Source organism: Montipora capricornis, chromosome 9, assembly GCF_036669925.1.
Source record: "Montipora capricornis isolate CH-2021 chromosome 9, ASM3666992v2, whole genome shotgun sequence".
Classification (NCBI taxonomy): Eukaryota; Metazoa; Cnidaria; class Anthozoa; order Scleractinia; family Acroporidae; genus Montipora; species Montipora capricornis.
Window position 1 is genome coordinate 25,899,818 of NC_090891.1, and position 17,275 is coordinate 25,917,092.

General features: G+C 38.8%; 1 protein-coding gene across 1 annotated transcript; it reads right to left on the reverse strand.

The window, feature by feature from the left end:
* Window positions 1-402: 402 nt before the first annotated feature.
* LOC138017482 (transcription initiation factor TFIID subunit 3-like) lies at window positions 403-15,728 on the reverse strand. The gene is made up of 7 exons (XM_068864557.1): window positions 15,650-15,728; window positions 13,680-13,925; window positions 10,325-11,511; window positions 6,563-6,705; window positions 6,234-6,408; window positions 4,618-4,712; window positions 403-2,998 (listed from the first exon to the last, which is right to left on the reverse strand). The coding sequence occupies exons 1-7, from the start codon at window positions 15,726-15,728 to the stop codon at window positions 2,866-2,868; spliced, it is 2,058 nt and encodes a 685-aa protein (XP_068720658.1). The 3' UTR covers window positions 403-2,865.
* Window positions 15,729-17,275: the final 1,547 nt, after the last annotated feature.

Sequence of the window (17,275 nt, forward strand, 5' to 3'; positions counted from 1 at the left end):
GTGTCTATTTCACGAATGAAAATAGCCAAAAACTTGAATGTTGTAGGAGACAAATTTAGAAACCTCCTCTCCAATTCTCAGGTCTGTGTGGTGCATCGTTTCTGAGTTATTTGTCGAATTATTTCCCGCAACTTTGCAGAGTTTTGTATGGGGCCGTCATGTTGGAGCAACCTCTTTTGTGCACCAAGTTTTAACACTTGTTTCTATGAAGGATGCATGCCATCTTGTCTGTTAGTGTTAGATATTGCATAAGGCATTGGTTTGTGGAATAGAGCTGTTGTTGGCTTTGTTAGGTGAGGGTCTCAATGGGGTTAACCGTTAGCCGTGACACGTCAAGAAAAAAATGATTAAAAAGCATTAAGCGTGATTTTTTTTTTACTTTTAAAAGTGGAATAGGGAGTGTTTTTGCTGGGTTTGGTGTGTATTTTAATCTCTGCTCAGGAGAGTTCAAATTAACACTTAACTTTGCGCGTAACAAAAGAGCCAAGGAACGCAGGTTGATGGTGAACCACTCCAGCGCCGAGCAGACTTCCACAAATCATCACCGCACTAGTTTAACCGAACTTCTCACCAAGCAAGCTGAAAGTTGGAGGTTTACTTTCTAGCCAATAATTATATTTTAATTAAGTCAAAAACTCGAAAGCAAAGATCTCAAATAATATAATGAAATCCAACAATTGAAGCTCGGACGAATTCACGAGGGTGTCGTCTGTTGTATTGCGTAACGACCCGTAGTCGCAAATCCCCAAATCAAAACTGTTTGGCAAGTCAGCGCCATAAATAACTCCTATTTTGAATCTTTTTCCCAGTCCAATTACATAAACCACAATCCAATAATGTTGTCTCTTTCACAACTCACAACTTTCCAACCAGAGGTTTTCCCCTCATTACACTGCTATACGGTTAAAATATAATTTGCACCAAGACAGCCATTCTACATGTACACTCTACTTATATACAAGCTTGTACAACTATACCGAACAAATCTTTGAGTAAAAAAAAACGCTGTAAACTTTCTGGAACAGACCTAACAAACACAATTCAATTAACAGGCATTCATTGTTTGCAGTGAACAGTCAAACCTTTTAAAAAATATTTACAGTAAACTTGGAGCTCCAAGTGTGATTACTTGTAACACCACCACATTTTACAGTACTGCATACAGCTACACCCAAAATATTAAGGACAGTGCCTATTAATTCAAAGGTATTTTTGCTTCGGTTTATGATAATGTAGGAAATGCAGATCTTAACAAGTGTTATTGAAATCCAAAAAGAAAATTGGGGGTAACCACGCATTTTTCAAAGATGATGGATGAATAATATTTGTAAAAAGCTTTAAAATACAAAGCAATGTATGGCGTTCTTTCTCTAATTCTCTCTCAAAAATGCATGGTTACCCCCAATTTTCTTTTTGGATACCAATAGTACTTACTAAGATCTGCTTTCTCCGGATAGTTTTAAACCGAGCAAAAATGTCACTGTATTAGTAAGCATCACCGATAGGAAACCCGAGTATCTCGAGATGCGCACAACATATGCGCAATAACAATAGTAGGCACCGTCCTTAAACTCACAGTTTATCCAAGCCTTGCTCATATTGCAGCAACAAGTATAGGGAACTTATGGACCATTTAAAAAGGTAAAATTGCTGTATTGTTGACATCGTTACAAAATGATGTTTACTTGTGTGACTTTCTATGCCGTTGTGTTGGCGTCTTTTTGGCATACTATGACAAAAAAACACAGCAATGTTCTTCTTTAACAAAACTGCCAAAAATGCATGACATGGAAATTGACACAAGAAACAAAATTAATGAAAAGCATTCGTGCAGTAGGCCAGCATTTTTTTTTTATTTTGACCAAATACAGCAACGGAATACTATTTTCATGTGGTCAATTCACTTCGTATACCAGTGGCTCCTCTTATGACCTGCAACACTGTTGCACTAAATGCATTGACAATAATAATAAAAAATGTTAAGAAAGTATATAAAGGTCACCTGTGTTAAAATGAGGAGTGGTCATTAATATAATGTGTACAGTCAGCAATAACCAACAAAATAGAAATGGCAGGATTCCAGTCAACAGATAAAAACTGCAAAACCTGGTTTTCACCAGCGATGCAAGCACAAGCACATTACGCAGCGTCATTAAATTGTGGTTTATTCGTGTATTTTGTGCTCACAAAGGATATTTTGGTAATGCGTTGAGCTTGCACTTGAAATGCTAGTGACGACCGGGCTTAGTAGAAGAGAAAAGGATAATTTTTATGGTGGCTCACGGTACAAATCGTCAATGAAATGAGTGAAATAAACTTATGATCCTCACACTCATCTGGGGAGACAAAAAATTCCAGTGGCTCTAAAAGGATTCAAACTCGTGACCTCTGCATCATGCCGGTGCATTTGTTCTACCAAGATAATGAATTCTTCCTTGCACTTCACATGTATCACTGACATCAAGTCCTTTCACGGGAACACGAGCCCAACAAATTGACCTGCTCCCATCTGAGGGGCGAAAGCATGCACCAGCACCGCAGGGGGACATGGGTTTGAGTCGCGTTAAAGCCACCTTTTTTGTCTCTGACTAAAAGAGATAATTGCTTAAAATTAATTGTCCAGATAAGTGCAATGATCACCTCTCCCTTTCACATTTTACAAAATGTTAGCAAGCCCAAGGGTTACCAGACTCCATTTTTTGAACCCAGTTTCATTATTTTCAATTTCCCTTTCAAAGATAAAAAGACAGGTCCAGTTTTCCAAGAACATTGGCTCACCATGTCACACCATCTTTCTTTTGCTACCTCCATTCACTGAATGATACAGTGGTTTGCCAGACAATCTGATTCAATGCTCAGACTGAATCATTTTCCCTTGTCCTTACTTTTCTTCTTTTTCTTTTTCTTTGGCTTGTCTTTGCTGTCGTTGTCTTTCTTTGCGAGACAAGAGGAACAGAACCAATCATTGCCGGGATCATCTAAAATTCCAACACATCTCCTGCAACAAGACAAGGAGATAGTATTATCACTGATAGTTTAGAAGAAAAAGTGAAATCTTATGAAATGTTCATAATTTATATTCAACAGTGGAAATTGAAATAAACCATTACTACATACATGTAATAATACCAACAGCCAACCCTTTGTCAAACATCACTTGATTCACTGCCAAGTGTCCTGTATGACTTATCACTCAAAGGAAGAGAATGTGGCAGCCATATTAAGACGGGTGTGAATATGACAAAGAGCACTTGCCCTTCACCAGTGTGTTCTGAGTTCGACAGTGCAGACTGACATAAGCGGGCTGAATTTAATTGTTTTCTATCCTGATCAGGTTTTTTTTCAGGTATCCGGAAGTCCTCCAATTTTCCCCTCTAAAATCCCCACACATGTAATGTTTAGTTTCTCTGCGGTGGTTCCCAATTGGTGCTGTCATGCTAAATTAACAAAACACTCAACTGAACAAACTTGAAGTACAGTACTATTTTAATTGCTGCTGTTCTTGAATGAAATGAATGTAATTTGTGTCAGTTATAGACAAATGAGAGAAGTGATCCTTGCATTAATGTAGCTAGACAATTTAAGTAAATGTCTCAAATAGACACCTGGGCCCGGTTGTTCGAAAGCCGATTAACTTAATCCAGAATTAGCGTAAACATTTCTTTCATGTTTTCAACTTTTTGGTGAAAGTTTGTTTTGCTTATTCTTGTTTTCCAAGATTGACTTCCTCTAATGTAAAGTTTTGCCGAATATCAGCGTTGAATGTAGCATTTGGGAGTAGAGAAATAAACTCCTTGGTTAATTTTTAATCTGGGATTAGTGTTAACTGGCATTTGAACAACCAGGCCCTGAGAAATTTAGGTGGCTCCAACCGGATTCGAACCCATAATCTCTGCGATTCCAGTGCAATGCTGTTCCAATTGAGCCATGATGCACAGTTGGGAGCAGAACTCATTATTTTTTTGTTGGGCTCATCTGTCATCTACAACCCGCACTTCCAGGCACATTCGTTTCATTCGAGTATGTATGTATGTATGTATGTATGTAAAGTGGTACTACCAAAAAAAAAATTTGTTTTTCCTTTGGATTTCAAAACTATGTTAACTAAACACTAACTCACCCAAGTTTTAAGTTCTGATTTTAAAAAGACACCTGTTTATTTTAGCGAGAATTTTCTTATTTATTGGTCCGCCATTACTAACTTTAAAATCTTAAGAGAGCTGGGTAGAGGAGAAAATGACGTCAAACACTCACTAGTTTAAGAATGCAATGCCTGTGTACTCGGCCTAATTAACATGCAGCACGGGAGCTTCGGGCTTTCAGACTTTTCAACCCGTGTTTTGCATATATAATAAATTGCGTTTACACGCTGAAATTTTAAGCTAGTGAGTAAATGACGTCATTTTCTCTAGATCCAACCCTCTGAGGTCCAATCGGCCAGTTTTGAATGTGAGTAATGGCGGACCATGAAATCCAAAACTTACACTCAAAATAAACAGCCTTTGGATAAAACTCAAAGCTCAAAATTTTGCCAGTTAGGTGTTAAGCGAACACGCTTTCAAAATCTGAAGAAAAAAAGGAAATGATTTTTTGATCATAGTACCACTTTAAACTCACCCGTGATACCATTCATCACAGCCGTCACAGCCGATCATAAAACTACCATCATCAGGGTCCCCACAAACAGGACAAAAATACTCCTTGCTGTAACCCTGAAAATACAACAGATACCTAAATAATGTGATTTAGTTAGATGTCAATTACACCTAGTTAACCTGGATATGTTGAGAATTTGATTGAGGGAAGCCAAAACGCAGTTTGGTGCGTAGCGATCGTAGGTGAGATTCCACAGAATTGGCCATTGGCTATGGCTCGCTCCTTTGGTTTCAATGCAGTATACATGTAACATCTGCCAGAGCGTAAACGCCATGAGATGATGATAATAATAATAATAATAATAATAATAATAATAATAATAATAATAATAATAATAATAATAATAATAATGGACTATGAGAAAGCTAACGACATGGTCCCACATTCTTGCATTATTAAAAGCCTAAAACTCGCCCAAGTAGCACAAAATGTGATCGCCTTTGTGGAAAGATCGATAATGAGCTGGACCACTGAACTAATATCTTGTGGGCAAACATCAGGTATGGTAAAAGTTAGAAGAGGTATATTCCAGGGTGATAGTCTATCACAGCTGCTGTTTGTACTGTGTATGATACCGTTAACAAAGATCTTAAGAAAAGCCAAAGCAGGATGCATGCTGGATGACATCAAAGTGAATCACTTGCTCTTTATGGACGACCTTAAGCTCTTTGCTGAAAACGAAAAAGAACTAGATAGCCTGGTATCCACAGTGCAGGTTTTTAGTTGAGGCATAAAGAAGTGTGGAATTTGGCATGAAACACAACTGTCTACTGGAAAATTTTTGTGATAACCACAATAGCAGTCTTGAGAGTTTGTTTTACATGCATTCTGTGAATACATGATAGGTGTCTGGAATATCGACAGGTGGTTGGGTTGCAAAAATTTCCCATCCACCACGGTAGGATTTGTATAAATTATGGGGAATGGCCAGCCACAGTGGAAGCCTGTGGATACAATGTATCCCAGGCAGTCACATTCCATAGAAAGAAGGCAGGCCGTAAAAGCAAAACACATTTGAAACATCAGAAAAGCTTAAGCAGCAGAACTATTGATGAAAAGCAACCAGAAGTTTCATGCTTTGCTGGATGGAATGTTTCAGCCCCAACCCTTTGCCTTCTAAAGCGGCCACTTACAGATTTCAATCAGTCTAACTATAGGTGACTCTACAGTGTACTTGTTAACAGAGAAACCTATTTGCCCCTAAGGGTTAAAAATATCTTGGTCCACTTAAAAACAAAGATTCCTCTAACCGTTTCCTCCCTCAGGAACATCAACACCAGGCAGGGGGGATGGGGGAGGGGGTGTACACCCCCTGCACCCTCCCCGTCAACCCACCCCTGCCAGACGATTTTGGTTATCAATGGGAGAAGTCCTCTATGGAGGAAAGGGTTAAAAAGGCAAACTTTAAGTGAGAAGCTTTTGTTTTAACCATTGTGGCATTGTATCAAATCAGAGCACTGAAAAAGAGAAAACTCAACTTTCAGTTGTTATAATTATGAATCCCATGGCATCAGCATTCTCGTTACTTACACTCACTAATGCGTTGGAAAGAGTGTTGATATGAAATGATTACTTACATGTACAACAGTGGTTGAAACTGTCTGTGCCACAACCGTTCTCTTCAGTGGTTCATTCTTGATGGTTAGTTTTGGTGCTGGAGATGTGACACCAACAGGCTCTTGTTTGTCTGATAGCCTTGGAGAAGAAGGACTTGAGCTTCCTACCACTTGATTACTCGTTGTTCCAAGAGACCTGTGAAGGTGAGGAAACAAAACCTTTAGTTAGCATTTCGTGACAATTAATGCAAGATTGAGTCTGATGACAAGGTTTTAAATGCCCCTTGTGTGCTTCAAACATTACCCTCCATTTTTTCACCAACTAAAACATTTTCTATAATTATACATACACTGCTGAAGTCTCTGCCTTGATTGTTGCCTTGCTCGCTGAAGCAGTAGACTGGGACGGAGGATCCAGTTTTACAGTGATGCGTGGAATAGGAGGAGCAGTGAATAAAGAAGTCTGCAGGGGTTCTGTATGATCTGTCTTAATCTGGAACATGACGAAAAAGGTAAAGGAGATGCCTAAAATCTGTGCTAACTGCACAACTGACACAAATAAATAAGTCACATTCAATACCGAAAACCACCAATCTGTGGAATGGGCCCGAATTACCGAGTCACTGCCCTGCCCACTTTTGTGAAACATTTTGATGAACATTCCTTTCTCACTGGCCTAAGGTGTACCATTCTCAAGTCTTCTCCGGGAGCTTTTGTACGATCATTATAGAACCTTCCATACATGCTCAGTTCTGCCAATACCTCTTAAGAATCTGAACGTGGGCGGGCACAGATATGTAAATTCCCACCCATAATTTCAAAAGATCGGTGGTTTTCGTAGTAGTTGATGGGCTTGTTACGAGATCAGTAAAAAGCATTTTTGGTCGTTGAAATTGTTGCATGTTTCATACAAAAATGTAATTACATGTGTATTTCAAGTTGAACAATTTTAATTAAACTGTACTTAAATTTTTTCCAACTACATGTAGCTAAAAGCTGCATTCAGCTCATGATTACTTCCAGGTTGGGATATGAAAGTTCTCTAGATATACTATTTTTCTCTCTTGATTAAATAGAAATGTCTCACGAAAATTAAAACAAATTTGTTACAGCAAGTTCTTGGAAAATGCACATGGCATTAGCAAAAAATTAGAACAATCTTGTTCATACCAGTAGTGACAAGATTTTAAGATGCCTGTAATGAGAAAAGGCAAACATACCGGTACATGTACATGTAAGTTGCTTGCAATCTAAAGTTGATGAGCTGTAGTTTATGTGTATTTAGCAATGGGACCCTGGTTTAAATCAAACCAGCTCATATCAACTCATAGCTTGCTTTTTAGGAGAAAAGAAAAACCAAAGTACCCAGAGAAAACCTCTCAGAGCAGAGTAAAGAACCAACAAACTCAACGCATTTGTGACAACAAGTCTGGGAATTGAACCCGAGCCACATTGGTGGGAAGCGAGTGCTCTCACCACTGCGCCACCCCAACAAAAAGACTAAAATACTGGATGCACTGGCTACACTACACTGGCTGCCTGTCAAACAGTGCATCTGCTACAGGATACTCTTCCTGACTTTCAAAGCCCTAAACGGCACATGGCACCACAATATGTACTGATCTACATGTACTGACACCCTAAACACCTGCTGAGACTCCCTGCTCTTCCAACCAACTCCTGCTGGAATTGCCATACACCCACCTAAAAACATATGCTGCCTGTTTTAGGAGCCTTTTGTGTATTTTTTACTCTTAGTCATTGGTACTAAAGTACTAACCCGCCAATCCCCACATCCACTCTTGGAGAGTGGAGAGCTTCACTCTTATGAAGCTGATATTAAAGGGGACATACTTTTCTACTGAGTGATTAGCCCATTGACTCCTGGGGGTTTCCCATCGAAGAGTAAAATCGTCTGGCATCAAAGGGTTAAAAGAAAATGTGTTCCATTTTTAAATGGTAAGCACTTTCCACAGACGCACGGTATAGCAATGGGCACAAAAATGGAAGTAGCCTTCTCAGTCACCTTTATAGACCAAAACACCGTAGTTTTTCGGATGCAAGGCACACTCGGTTATGAGACACACCTTTAACCTTCAAACTTGATGGCATTTATGTCACAAACTGAAAATCTCATCACAATACTCAGTTATAAGATGCATCTCAAATAGAGGAATTTGGTTCAACTCATCGCTAGTTATGTTGTCTCAACTGAAGATTGCAGTGTAAGTCAAGAAAAGTGGTAGAAGGAAATTGAACTTGCATTTTGAGAAAAACCTTTAAATTCTGCTGTTAGTAGACAGTACCTCTTGCGGGTGTTTTTGTTGTACAATGCTAAGAATTGACATTGGTGTGAGGCCACCATTTTGGAATCGCAGTAAGGGGAAGACTGGGGCGAGTTTAACATACAAGATGGTGGTAAAGGATGGAAGAATCATCCCTGCACGAGTTTTGTTGCAAGAAGGTACTCGGATATAAGACGCACCTTGAGTTTAGATAACATTTGGGGTTGAGTGCACAAATGAAGCTAGTGATTTTCGCAATTACATGTATGAATGCAATTTTTACAATTGCATAGAGAAGCTTGAAAAATTCAAGACTTCTTTGTACACTGCACCCTGTTGAAGTCCTGAATTTTTCAGGCTTCTCTACGCAATTGTAAAAATTGCGTTCATAACTGCGAAGATCATAGCTTCACTTGATTTCATATCCGCAGTTCATATGATTCATTTCATATACCATTTCATCATAATTAATTTTATCAAATCATATTGAGGAGAGGGGAAAACCGGAGTACCCGGAGAGAAAAATCTCCCGAAGCAGAGTAGAGAACCAGCAAACCCAACCCACATACATGTACAATAACTTTGGTTAAATGTAATTTAACTAAGTTAACCACCACTAGCTTAGCGGTCAAGCGGTCCACAAGCTTAGCGGTCAAGCAGTTCACAAGCTTTGCGGTCAAGCACTTCGCAAGCTTAGCGGTCAAGCAGTTCACAAGCTTAGCGGTCAAGCGGTTCGCAAGCTTAGGGGTTAACCGGTTCACAAGCTTAGCAGTGAAGCAGTCCACAAGTTAAGCAGTGACGCAGTCTACTAGCATAGTGGTCAAGCAGCCTATGGGCTTAGTGGGCATCCAGCAGTCAATCCCATAAGTGCAGGCATTGTAGCTTTGTACACTGCTAGGATCTGAGAGTTCTTCATCAAGCGATTGTGCAGTGGTCTGTGGAGCGGTTCTTTTAGTGTTCCCCCTCCCCCCCCCCCACCCCCCATCCGATCCCTTATTTTTCTTCCTTCCACAGTCTGTTTCATCAGTGTGATGGGTTCCTGGAATGGGCCGGGGCTCATGGCTGGGTTGCGGGGATTTTCCAGCCATGGGGGCAGTATTCTATCTACATGTAGGGGCTGGCTGGCCACAGTGGAAGCCCCTGGGTATCCCAGGCACCCACCTTCCACTTAAGCGAGGCAGTGGGTTAACACAAGATCGAGACACTGCGCTTGTTACGAATGAACTCAATTAAAAATTAAAGAGAGATTGGATTTAAAATTCTGCCTACTCAAACATGGCTACCCACAAGAGCTTGTTAACAAAATACAAGTCGAAGTTGAATTCTCATCGCGAAATAACGCTGTGAAATACAAACCAAAGACAGCCAAAAACAATTCAGATCTAGCGTTCGTCACCAACTACAACCCAGGTGTCCCAAAACTCAAAGAGATCCTAAAGAAGAACTGGTTTTTGATCACTAACAACCCGAATCTTCCATGAATTTTTCCAAATGCCCCCATTATCGCTTACAAGAAGGACAAATCACTCAAAGACTTTTTGGTCAGAGCTAAGATCCCTCCTCAACCTTAAAAAGCTTGCAAACTAGCGGTATAATAGTTTTTAGCGACATACCGGCATTCTCTTACAGTCGCATTATTTTTAGAAAGATAATGACGGCTCTCAGATAAAAAGGTTTTTCAGAGCACTACTTCTTTCTCTTTTAAAAAAAAGACAAAAAGGAGCTATTGGCAGTAAGGAGGGTGACAATTATAATAATATTACATGTATTATTACAACAGTGAATTATTATTAAAATTGGGTTAGTAGTACAATTGATTCAACTAACCTTTTTGCTTTTCTCCTTTTTCTTTTCCTTGTCTTTCTCTTTTTCCTTTCTTTTCTTCTTTTTCTTCTTGTGCTCCATTCCATGCTCTGTGTAAATCTCTCCAGCAGGAGCAACAGGCTTTGCAATTGCAAATTCTGCCAAGGAAAACTTCTGCAGTCCTTCACTGGTCGACGGTGCTTCTGGTTCACTAACTTCTGCTTTAAATACTGGAACTGCTCCTTCTTTCTCTTTTTTTGTTTTCTTTTTCTTCAAAGTACCATCTTTTGCTTTGGTTTTCTTCTGTTCCGAGTTTTCTGGTTTTAACACCTCACCAGGAGGCAAGAATTCTGGAAATGAAGACTGGGGTTCTTTATTGTTCTCTTTCTTAATAATTGGTTTGATAATCAGCTTTGGCATTCCTTCTTTTGCCGCAATATTTTCTTTTCTAGACGCTGGTGCTTTCTTTGTAGGTGGGGATTTTATACTTGGTGGGGACTTTATTTCAGGCGTATTTAGTTTATCTGCTGACTTTTTTCCTTTCTTTGGTGTAGTTTTTGTTTTCACTTTTACTGGGGTCTTGGGAGTTGAAGGCTTTTTCTTCTTTCCCAAGGGAGACTTAACAACAGATGGTGATTCTTTCTTTGTATGTGTTGGTGGAGAAGTTATTACTGGCGAGGCTGATTTTGCTACAGGACTAGTTTCATTTTTGGAAGCCTTAACTTTCTTCCTTGGACTTGCCTTGGGTTCGACAATTTCTTGTTTTACAAGTGGTTTTTCTGCAACTGCCTCCTTTTTCTCTGTTACAGTAGTTTTTTTGCTAGATTTTGAAGGAGCCGCAATTGCAGCAGAATTGACAGCTGTAACTTGGGGTGGTCCAGATGTCGGAGGAAGTTCAAATGTCTTTCCTGTGCTCCATATGTCAGGTGAAGGAGTTGGTGACGGCGACGATAAGTTCCCTTGCAATGCATCCAAAATGTCCATTTCATTTCCCCTGTTTGCTTTTGGTAGAAAAGGAAGGTCAACTCGACGTTTCTTAGCTTCATTTTCCAAGGCAAGTGGGGAATCATGAGGTCTTTTCACAGCTACTTGTGAATTCGACGTTTCCTCACCAACTGTTTTAATTTCACTCCTTACAAACCCTTCTGTGGGTCCTTGTTCTCTAGCATCATCTGCTGATTCTGTATCTTCTCTTGCTGCTTTTTCTTCATCTGAAAAAAAAGTAGTAGTATTTTAATAAGATATATCAGTTTAACACAGGGCTAGAAATAATATATTTTTGTTTCTTTAACTAGACATTGTAACTTTTCAAATCTCTGGGTTTGAAAGATCACTCACAAACGAACTTTGAGAAAGATTTCTTGACACAGTTGACTTGTAGTGATTGAAATAAAAATATATATATTTTTAAATTAAAGAGATTCTGCAAGAAAGGAAAACAAAAATAAATTAAAATGAAAGAAAAGAAAATATGTATAACATTGTTTGTATGACTTTGTATGGTGTAGAAGTGCTTTTGGATTGGGGAACCATGAAATTGTTCTACAGATTCGTACAGATCGATTTTACTGGAGACTATGGCAGACTACAGTTATTCAAAAAGGACAAAAAAGGCTTCCATTTATGGGAGGGGATTGTGGATCTTTCCTCTCTAATACATGTAGGTGAATAAAAATTCACAAATTTAATCGTAAGAATTTATTAAACTTATCGACAACGATGAGTGTGGGAGAGGTCCCCGGGAAGCCAAGGGCACCTAGTGCCACGACTGGTTGTAACAGGTAAAAGAGACAATCTTGCGAGTGGCCTCCACTCAAGCACCAGACGAGTACACTGCTAGCCAGTGGAAAGCTAAATACACTTCCCCTGTACTCATCACAGAGAGGCCAGGGTAGCAGAAAAATTGCAAAATGCAAACACAAGCGGAAAGTGCTGATGTACTGTATGTGAGAGAGATGCAAAAACTCGCACGCCCATGACTCCCCTGAGATCAGGTGTACTTTTCTTTAGAGAGGGCGCAAAAAGGTACACCTGATACAATTATTTCTTAACGAGTCGTCTGCCTGTAGTCCCGAATGTAAAACTTTACTCTAATTGTCCTAAAAACAATAGGGCTCTTGGAGCCTCGCTCCGATTGGTCACAGAAATGCAAATCATACTTTAATAAAATCGGATAACTTCTGATCACACATGTTTACTATAATGGCCGCCGAGAAGGATTTGAACATGAATGATGTTTAAGCTCTGTTTACAGCTGCTGTTGCTTTGACTTAAGATCTTTAAGGAAGAGTAGAGACAATGCATCCAAAGAATGGTTTGTCTGAAAGAAGACATTATAGTAATTGTACTTCCTACGGGATTTGCTGCCACAATTGGGGAATCAGCCGAGTTTGACAGAGAAATAATTTTGACATTGTTTACGGAAGCGTTGAACAATGGTTTAGTGACACTTACAAAATAATACAATGTAGTTGTGTAGCTGCTGTTCCTGGAAAACTAGAATTTCTCAAAGTCCATTTTCCTAAATGAGATATTAGCATCTTTTGATGGCATCCTTGACTTAAATAATTATTTGAGTTTATTGTACTGTTGATTGCTCCCGATGACATGATGGATTCGGCTTTTTCTGTGATTTTATCTCGAAATTCCTTGTTCCTTGATAAACAGAAAAACCGCACCAAATGACCAGTGGTATTTGCAGAAAGCAATACTAATAGCTTTGATTGTAGATTAATTCTGCCTTCACAGACATTCCAGCCAGAGTTCTATTTTGTTTTCGTCGTCTTCCCTTGAATTGCAACGTGCGGGTACGTGTAATTCCTCCTGAAATCTGATTGGCTCACCGTTATACATGACAAGATAGCATCACTCTTGACAGGTGGGCGACAGACGACTTGATAAGAAATTGCATCAGGCGTACCTTTTCCCACCCTCTCTAAAGAAAAGTATGTCTGATCGCAGGTTAGCCTCTGCCAGGGTCCTGTGACCACCCCCAAATAATCTGAAAGGGAAACTGCTGGCCCGTGCAATCTTGAGTTTAACTTACATGTGTAAGCCCATAGTAAATTGCATTTAGATGCATAAAATGAGGTGGTCAGTAACTAGGATCATGATAGATACTTTTTAGCAAAAAATGCAAGGTTCCCTAAGAGAGAACTACATTGTATGTCCAAGATTTAAAAAAATAATGCAGCAATGACCTGCCAACTTCCAAGAATTATGCAAACTCATACAATATAAGAATAAAGCAATAATAATTATCGAGAAAAGAAATGACAGAGACTGTATCAAAGAAGTTCAGAAAGGAAAAAGAGTAGAAAGACTTGAAAACTCCACAGAAGTCTCACCATTAGGCTTCACAAAAAGTTGGCAGGAATACCTTCGTTTTGAAGAAGCTTCGAGACGAGCGGAGGCAGGTAGTCATAGTACTGCTCCAGTCTCTCAGCGAACTCTCCATTACGCGGATGATGAAGGGAACAAGGTTTGGGCTTGGGGAACCGTGGCAACTGGTGTATAAACGGAACTTGGTCTACCTGGCTGACAAAGTCTTCCAGTTCGTGCAGACAGACACCAACGTCTTGGAAGGCTTGGTTCAGGTCATCTAGGTTTGGTTCTGTTCGAGAATCTGTTGATTTGAGGTAAAAAGTGTCTGGGTTTTAATCATTGCACTCCCAACGGGTTCACCAATGACAAGAAACATTGTCTGGAATTGGGCGGGGTAAAATCCAAGAGTGTCACTACTAGGAGTGAAGGGATTAATACAAAGTTCATTTTTCTTCAATGAGAAAATGTTGTGCTTGAAATATGCGGTGTATTTTATTAGATCTACTGTACATGTATGAAGGATAGTTTTGTCAATACATGTAAGATGGAAAAATGGATATGGCTGGATGATATGCATAATTATATACAGTCATGTAAAATGCAAATCTTCAAATTGTTCGGCAATATACTCATAATTTTATAAATGGCATCATTTAAACGAAGTACAGGTGTAATCACTGCAATCCCTTAATGACCTCAAAAGGGTAGTTTGTTACGTAAACCCACACAGACTGTCAGGAGTCAGGAGTACATTGTACATGACTGCTAAATACAGTACCGCTCAGAAATATGTTAACCAAAATATGCGCACAATACGCGTATATCTATACGCATATGTGCGTATATCTATACGCGTATGTGCGTATATCCATACACGTATGTGCGTATAACCATACGCGTATGCGCGTATACCAATATACGCGTCTGCCTCATTAGCTTGCTTATTGTTTTGCGAATTGTTCAGGTGAGATCTTAAAATGTTTTCCAAAAAAAATTCTCATTAATTCTGAAATTACAAGACAAGGAAACAGCCATCATACATTCATTCAAATTTTTTTTTTTTAAAAAAAAGAGAAAAAACGCAGTACCTTGTCCAAAATCGGCGCTGGAGCTTCGTAAAAAACAGTCATCCTGACGGGATTTTTCGTGCGAGAGAAAAACCCAGTTTCAACTTCGCTTTTTAGCGACGAATTAGATTACCGAAACGAAGCCCGGGTTTTCGGCCCGTGCGATCGCTTTTGGACGCAGTTGCCCTTCATGCTTTCCGCTACCGACCTTGACCTCCGGTACGGCATTGAGGGAGAGAGAATGTCGGCCCCTAAACCATTTCAATCCCACGCCTACTCACAGCTCCAAACCGCCCTTGTCAATTTAACGTAAGAATTAATTATGGCTTATATTTATATTTGGAAAATTTTTTTTTTTATCTGTCATATGGTAAGCACTGAAAGCAGCAGACAAAAGTGTGCGCACGCGCCCTACTAAAAAAAAACATACATACATGCAGCATTGCATATATCATTATTTCATCTTTTTTCAGAATAACTACATTAGCTAATATCTTCGAGACACGAGAATTACAGCGAAATGACATAGCATATACAGATACTATACTAAATACATAATATTTTAAGATAATTAATAAAAAAAAAAGCCGCTGTGTACAAAATGCAAAAAATCACAACTTTTAAAACCAGTAAACTCATGGTACGAAAATAAAATCAGGTAGCGCATTCCGCAACTTAGCTGATACTAAGAAAAAAAAGAAACTAAGACCATAACTGGTGTTTCAGTTTTATTGAGGGACAGAATGAGGGCCAGTCTCGCGATCATCTGCCAAAGAAGCTCACGGGAAAAAAAAAATTTTTCATAAGCAGAAAAACCCTTTTCAAAAAAAAAAACAAACAAAAAAAAATATTCCATTTCATCATCATTTTTCATTTTTGAATGCGTGTATTGCATACCCATGTAGTAAAAAACCAAAAAATAACGCATCGATTGAAAATAAAGCTTTCAAAAACTTGCCCATATTTGTGTCAGTAACCCTGGAATTCGTCCACAGAAAGACACAAGAAAAAAGCACAAATTCGTCGTGAACCGCCATTTTTACAACAAAGCACAAATTTTCACGTAATCCAAAAGTCCAAAAGTCCACAAAACTGAGCACTCACAACCGCCTCTGTTTACATCTGAGACACTGCAAGTACTACTTTACATCACGGTTCTTTACTTTTACATTTGATGCTTCAAAAAAAACGTTCAAAAAAAAATGTCAAAAAAAAAAAAAAAAAAAAAAAAAAAAAAAAAAAAAAAAAGAAAACAGAATTTTTTTTTTTGGTAGGCTAGGTATCGAAGAGCCAGAACATTTGCGCATGCGCTGACGGAATGTTTGAACAAGAGAGAAAAACGCAGTAGTACCTCCAGACACCGGCGCTGGAGCGTCGTACCAAACGAGTCATCCCCGGGATTTCGGCCCGTGCGATCGCTTTTGGACGCAGCTTTTGGCCCTTCGCTGCTTTCTGCTACCGACCTTGCCTCCCGGTACGGCATTGAGGGAGAGATATGTCGGCCCCCCTAAACATATGTGACAAATCCCACGCCTACTCACAGCTCCAAACCGCCCTTGTCAATATAGCGTAAGAATTAGATGGCTTATATATATATTGAAAAAGAAAAGTCATTTTATCTGTCATATGGTAAGCACTGACTGAAGTCGCAGATTTACAAAGTGTGCGCACGCGCCCTACTAAAAACATACATACATACATGCATGCATGCATAAGCATTTTATTCGAATTTCAAGAAACTTACAGGAGCTAATATCTTCGAGACATTACATTTACTTTACAGCATAATATACATAGATATATATATACATAAATACATAATAATATTTAAAGATATATCATTAAAAAGAAAAGCCGCTGTACAAAATGCGGCCCTGGATTCTCTTTTAAAACCAGTAAACTCATAGGTACGGATAAAATCAGGTAGCGCATTCCGCAACTTAGCTGATACGTAAGAAAAAAAAAAACAACTAAGAATAACTGGTTCAGGTTTATTGAGGGACAGAATGTAATTTTCGCGAAGATCATGCATAAGAAGAAGACGACGGGAGAGAAAAACGTATTTTTCATTAAATAAGAAAAAAAAAACCAAAAAAAAAAAAAAAAAAAAAAAAAAAATTCAAAAAAAAAAAAATGAGGGAAAAAAAAAAATTCGATTATTTTTTCAAGAATCCCGATTCTTGATTAGTGAAGAAGTAAAGGACAAGTAATCAGGCAAGAAAATATAAATCTGGTAATTATTTTTCTTATTTACATTCATTTTTCAGCGTTTTTTTTCATTTCGTGTCGGAGCACACTGAGACGAATCCAGTTTGAACTACAAAATCTTGCATCGAAGCAAGGTAACAGTCGCGAATTTTTCTATGATTGTCTCCAGTAGTTCAGAAATCCAAAATCTACAGTTAACTGCTCAGAGACACCCAACTTACTCTTGAGTATCTGGCATGTTTACTCTAGCCAGCACACAGGCCTCTCGTTCTTTATGTGAAGCCATCTCAAAAAATTTTCTGAGTTCTTCGAAAAGTTGCAAAAAAAAAAAAAAAAAGGCGGTACATTCATGAAATTCAATGAAAAAAACAAAAAT

Coding starts and splice junctions, on each gene's coding strand:
- LOC138017482 (XM_068864557.1), bottom strand. CDS start 15,728: ATGGCGGTTCACGACGAATTTGTGCTTTTTTCTTGTGTCTTTCTGTGG. Junction 13,926..15,649: donor GGTTACTGACACAAATATGG/GCAAGTTTTTGA, acceptor TCAAATCAACAG/ATTCTCGAACAGAACCAAAC. Junction 4,713..6,233: donor TTTCAACCACTGTTGTACAT/GTAAGTAATCAT, acceptor TTGTATTTTCAG/GGTTACAGCAAGGAGTATTT.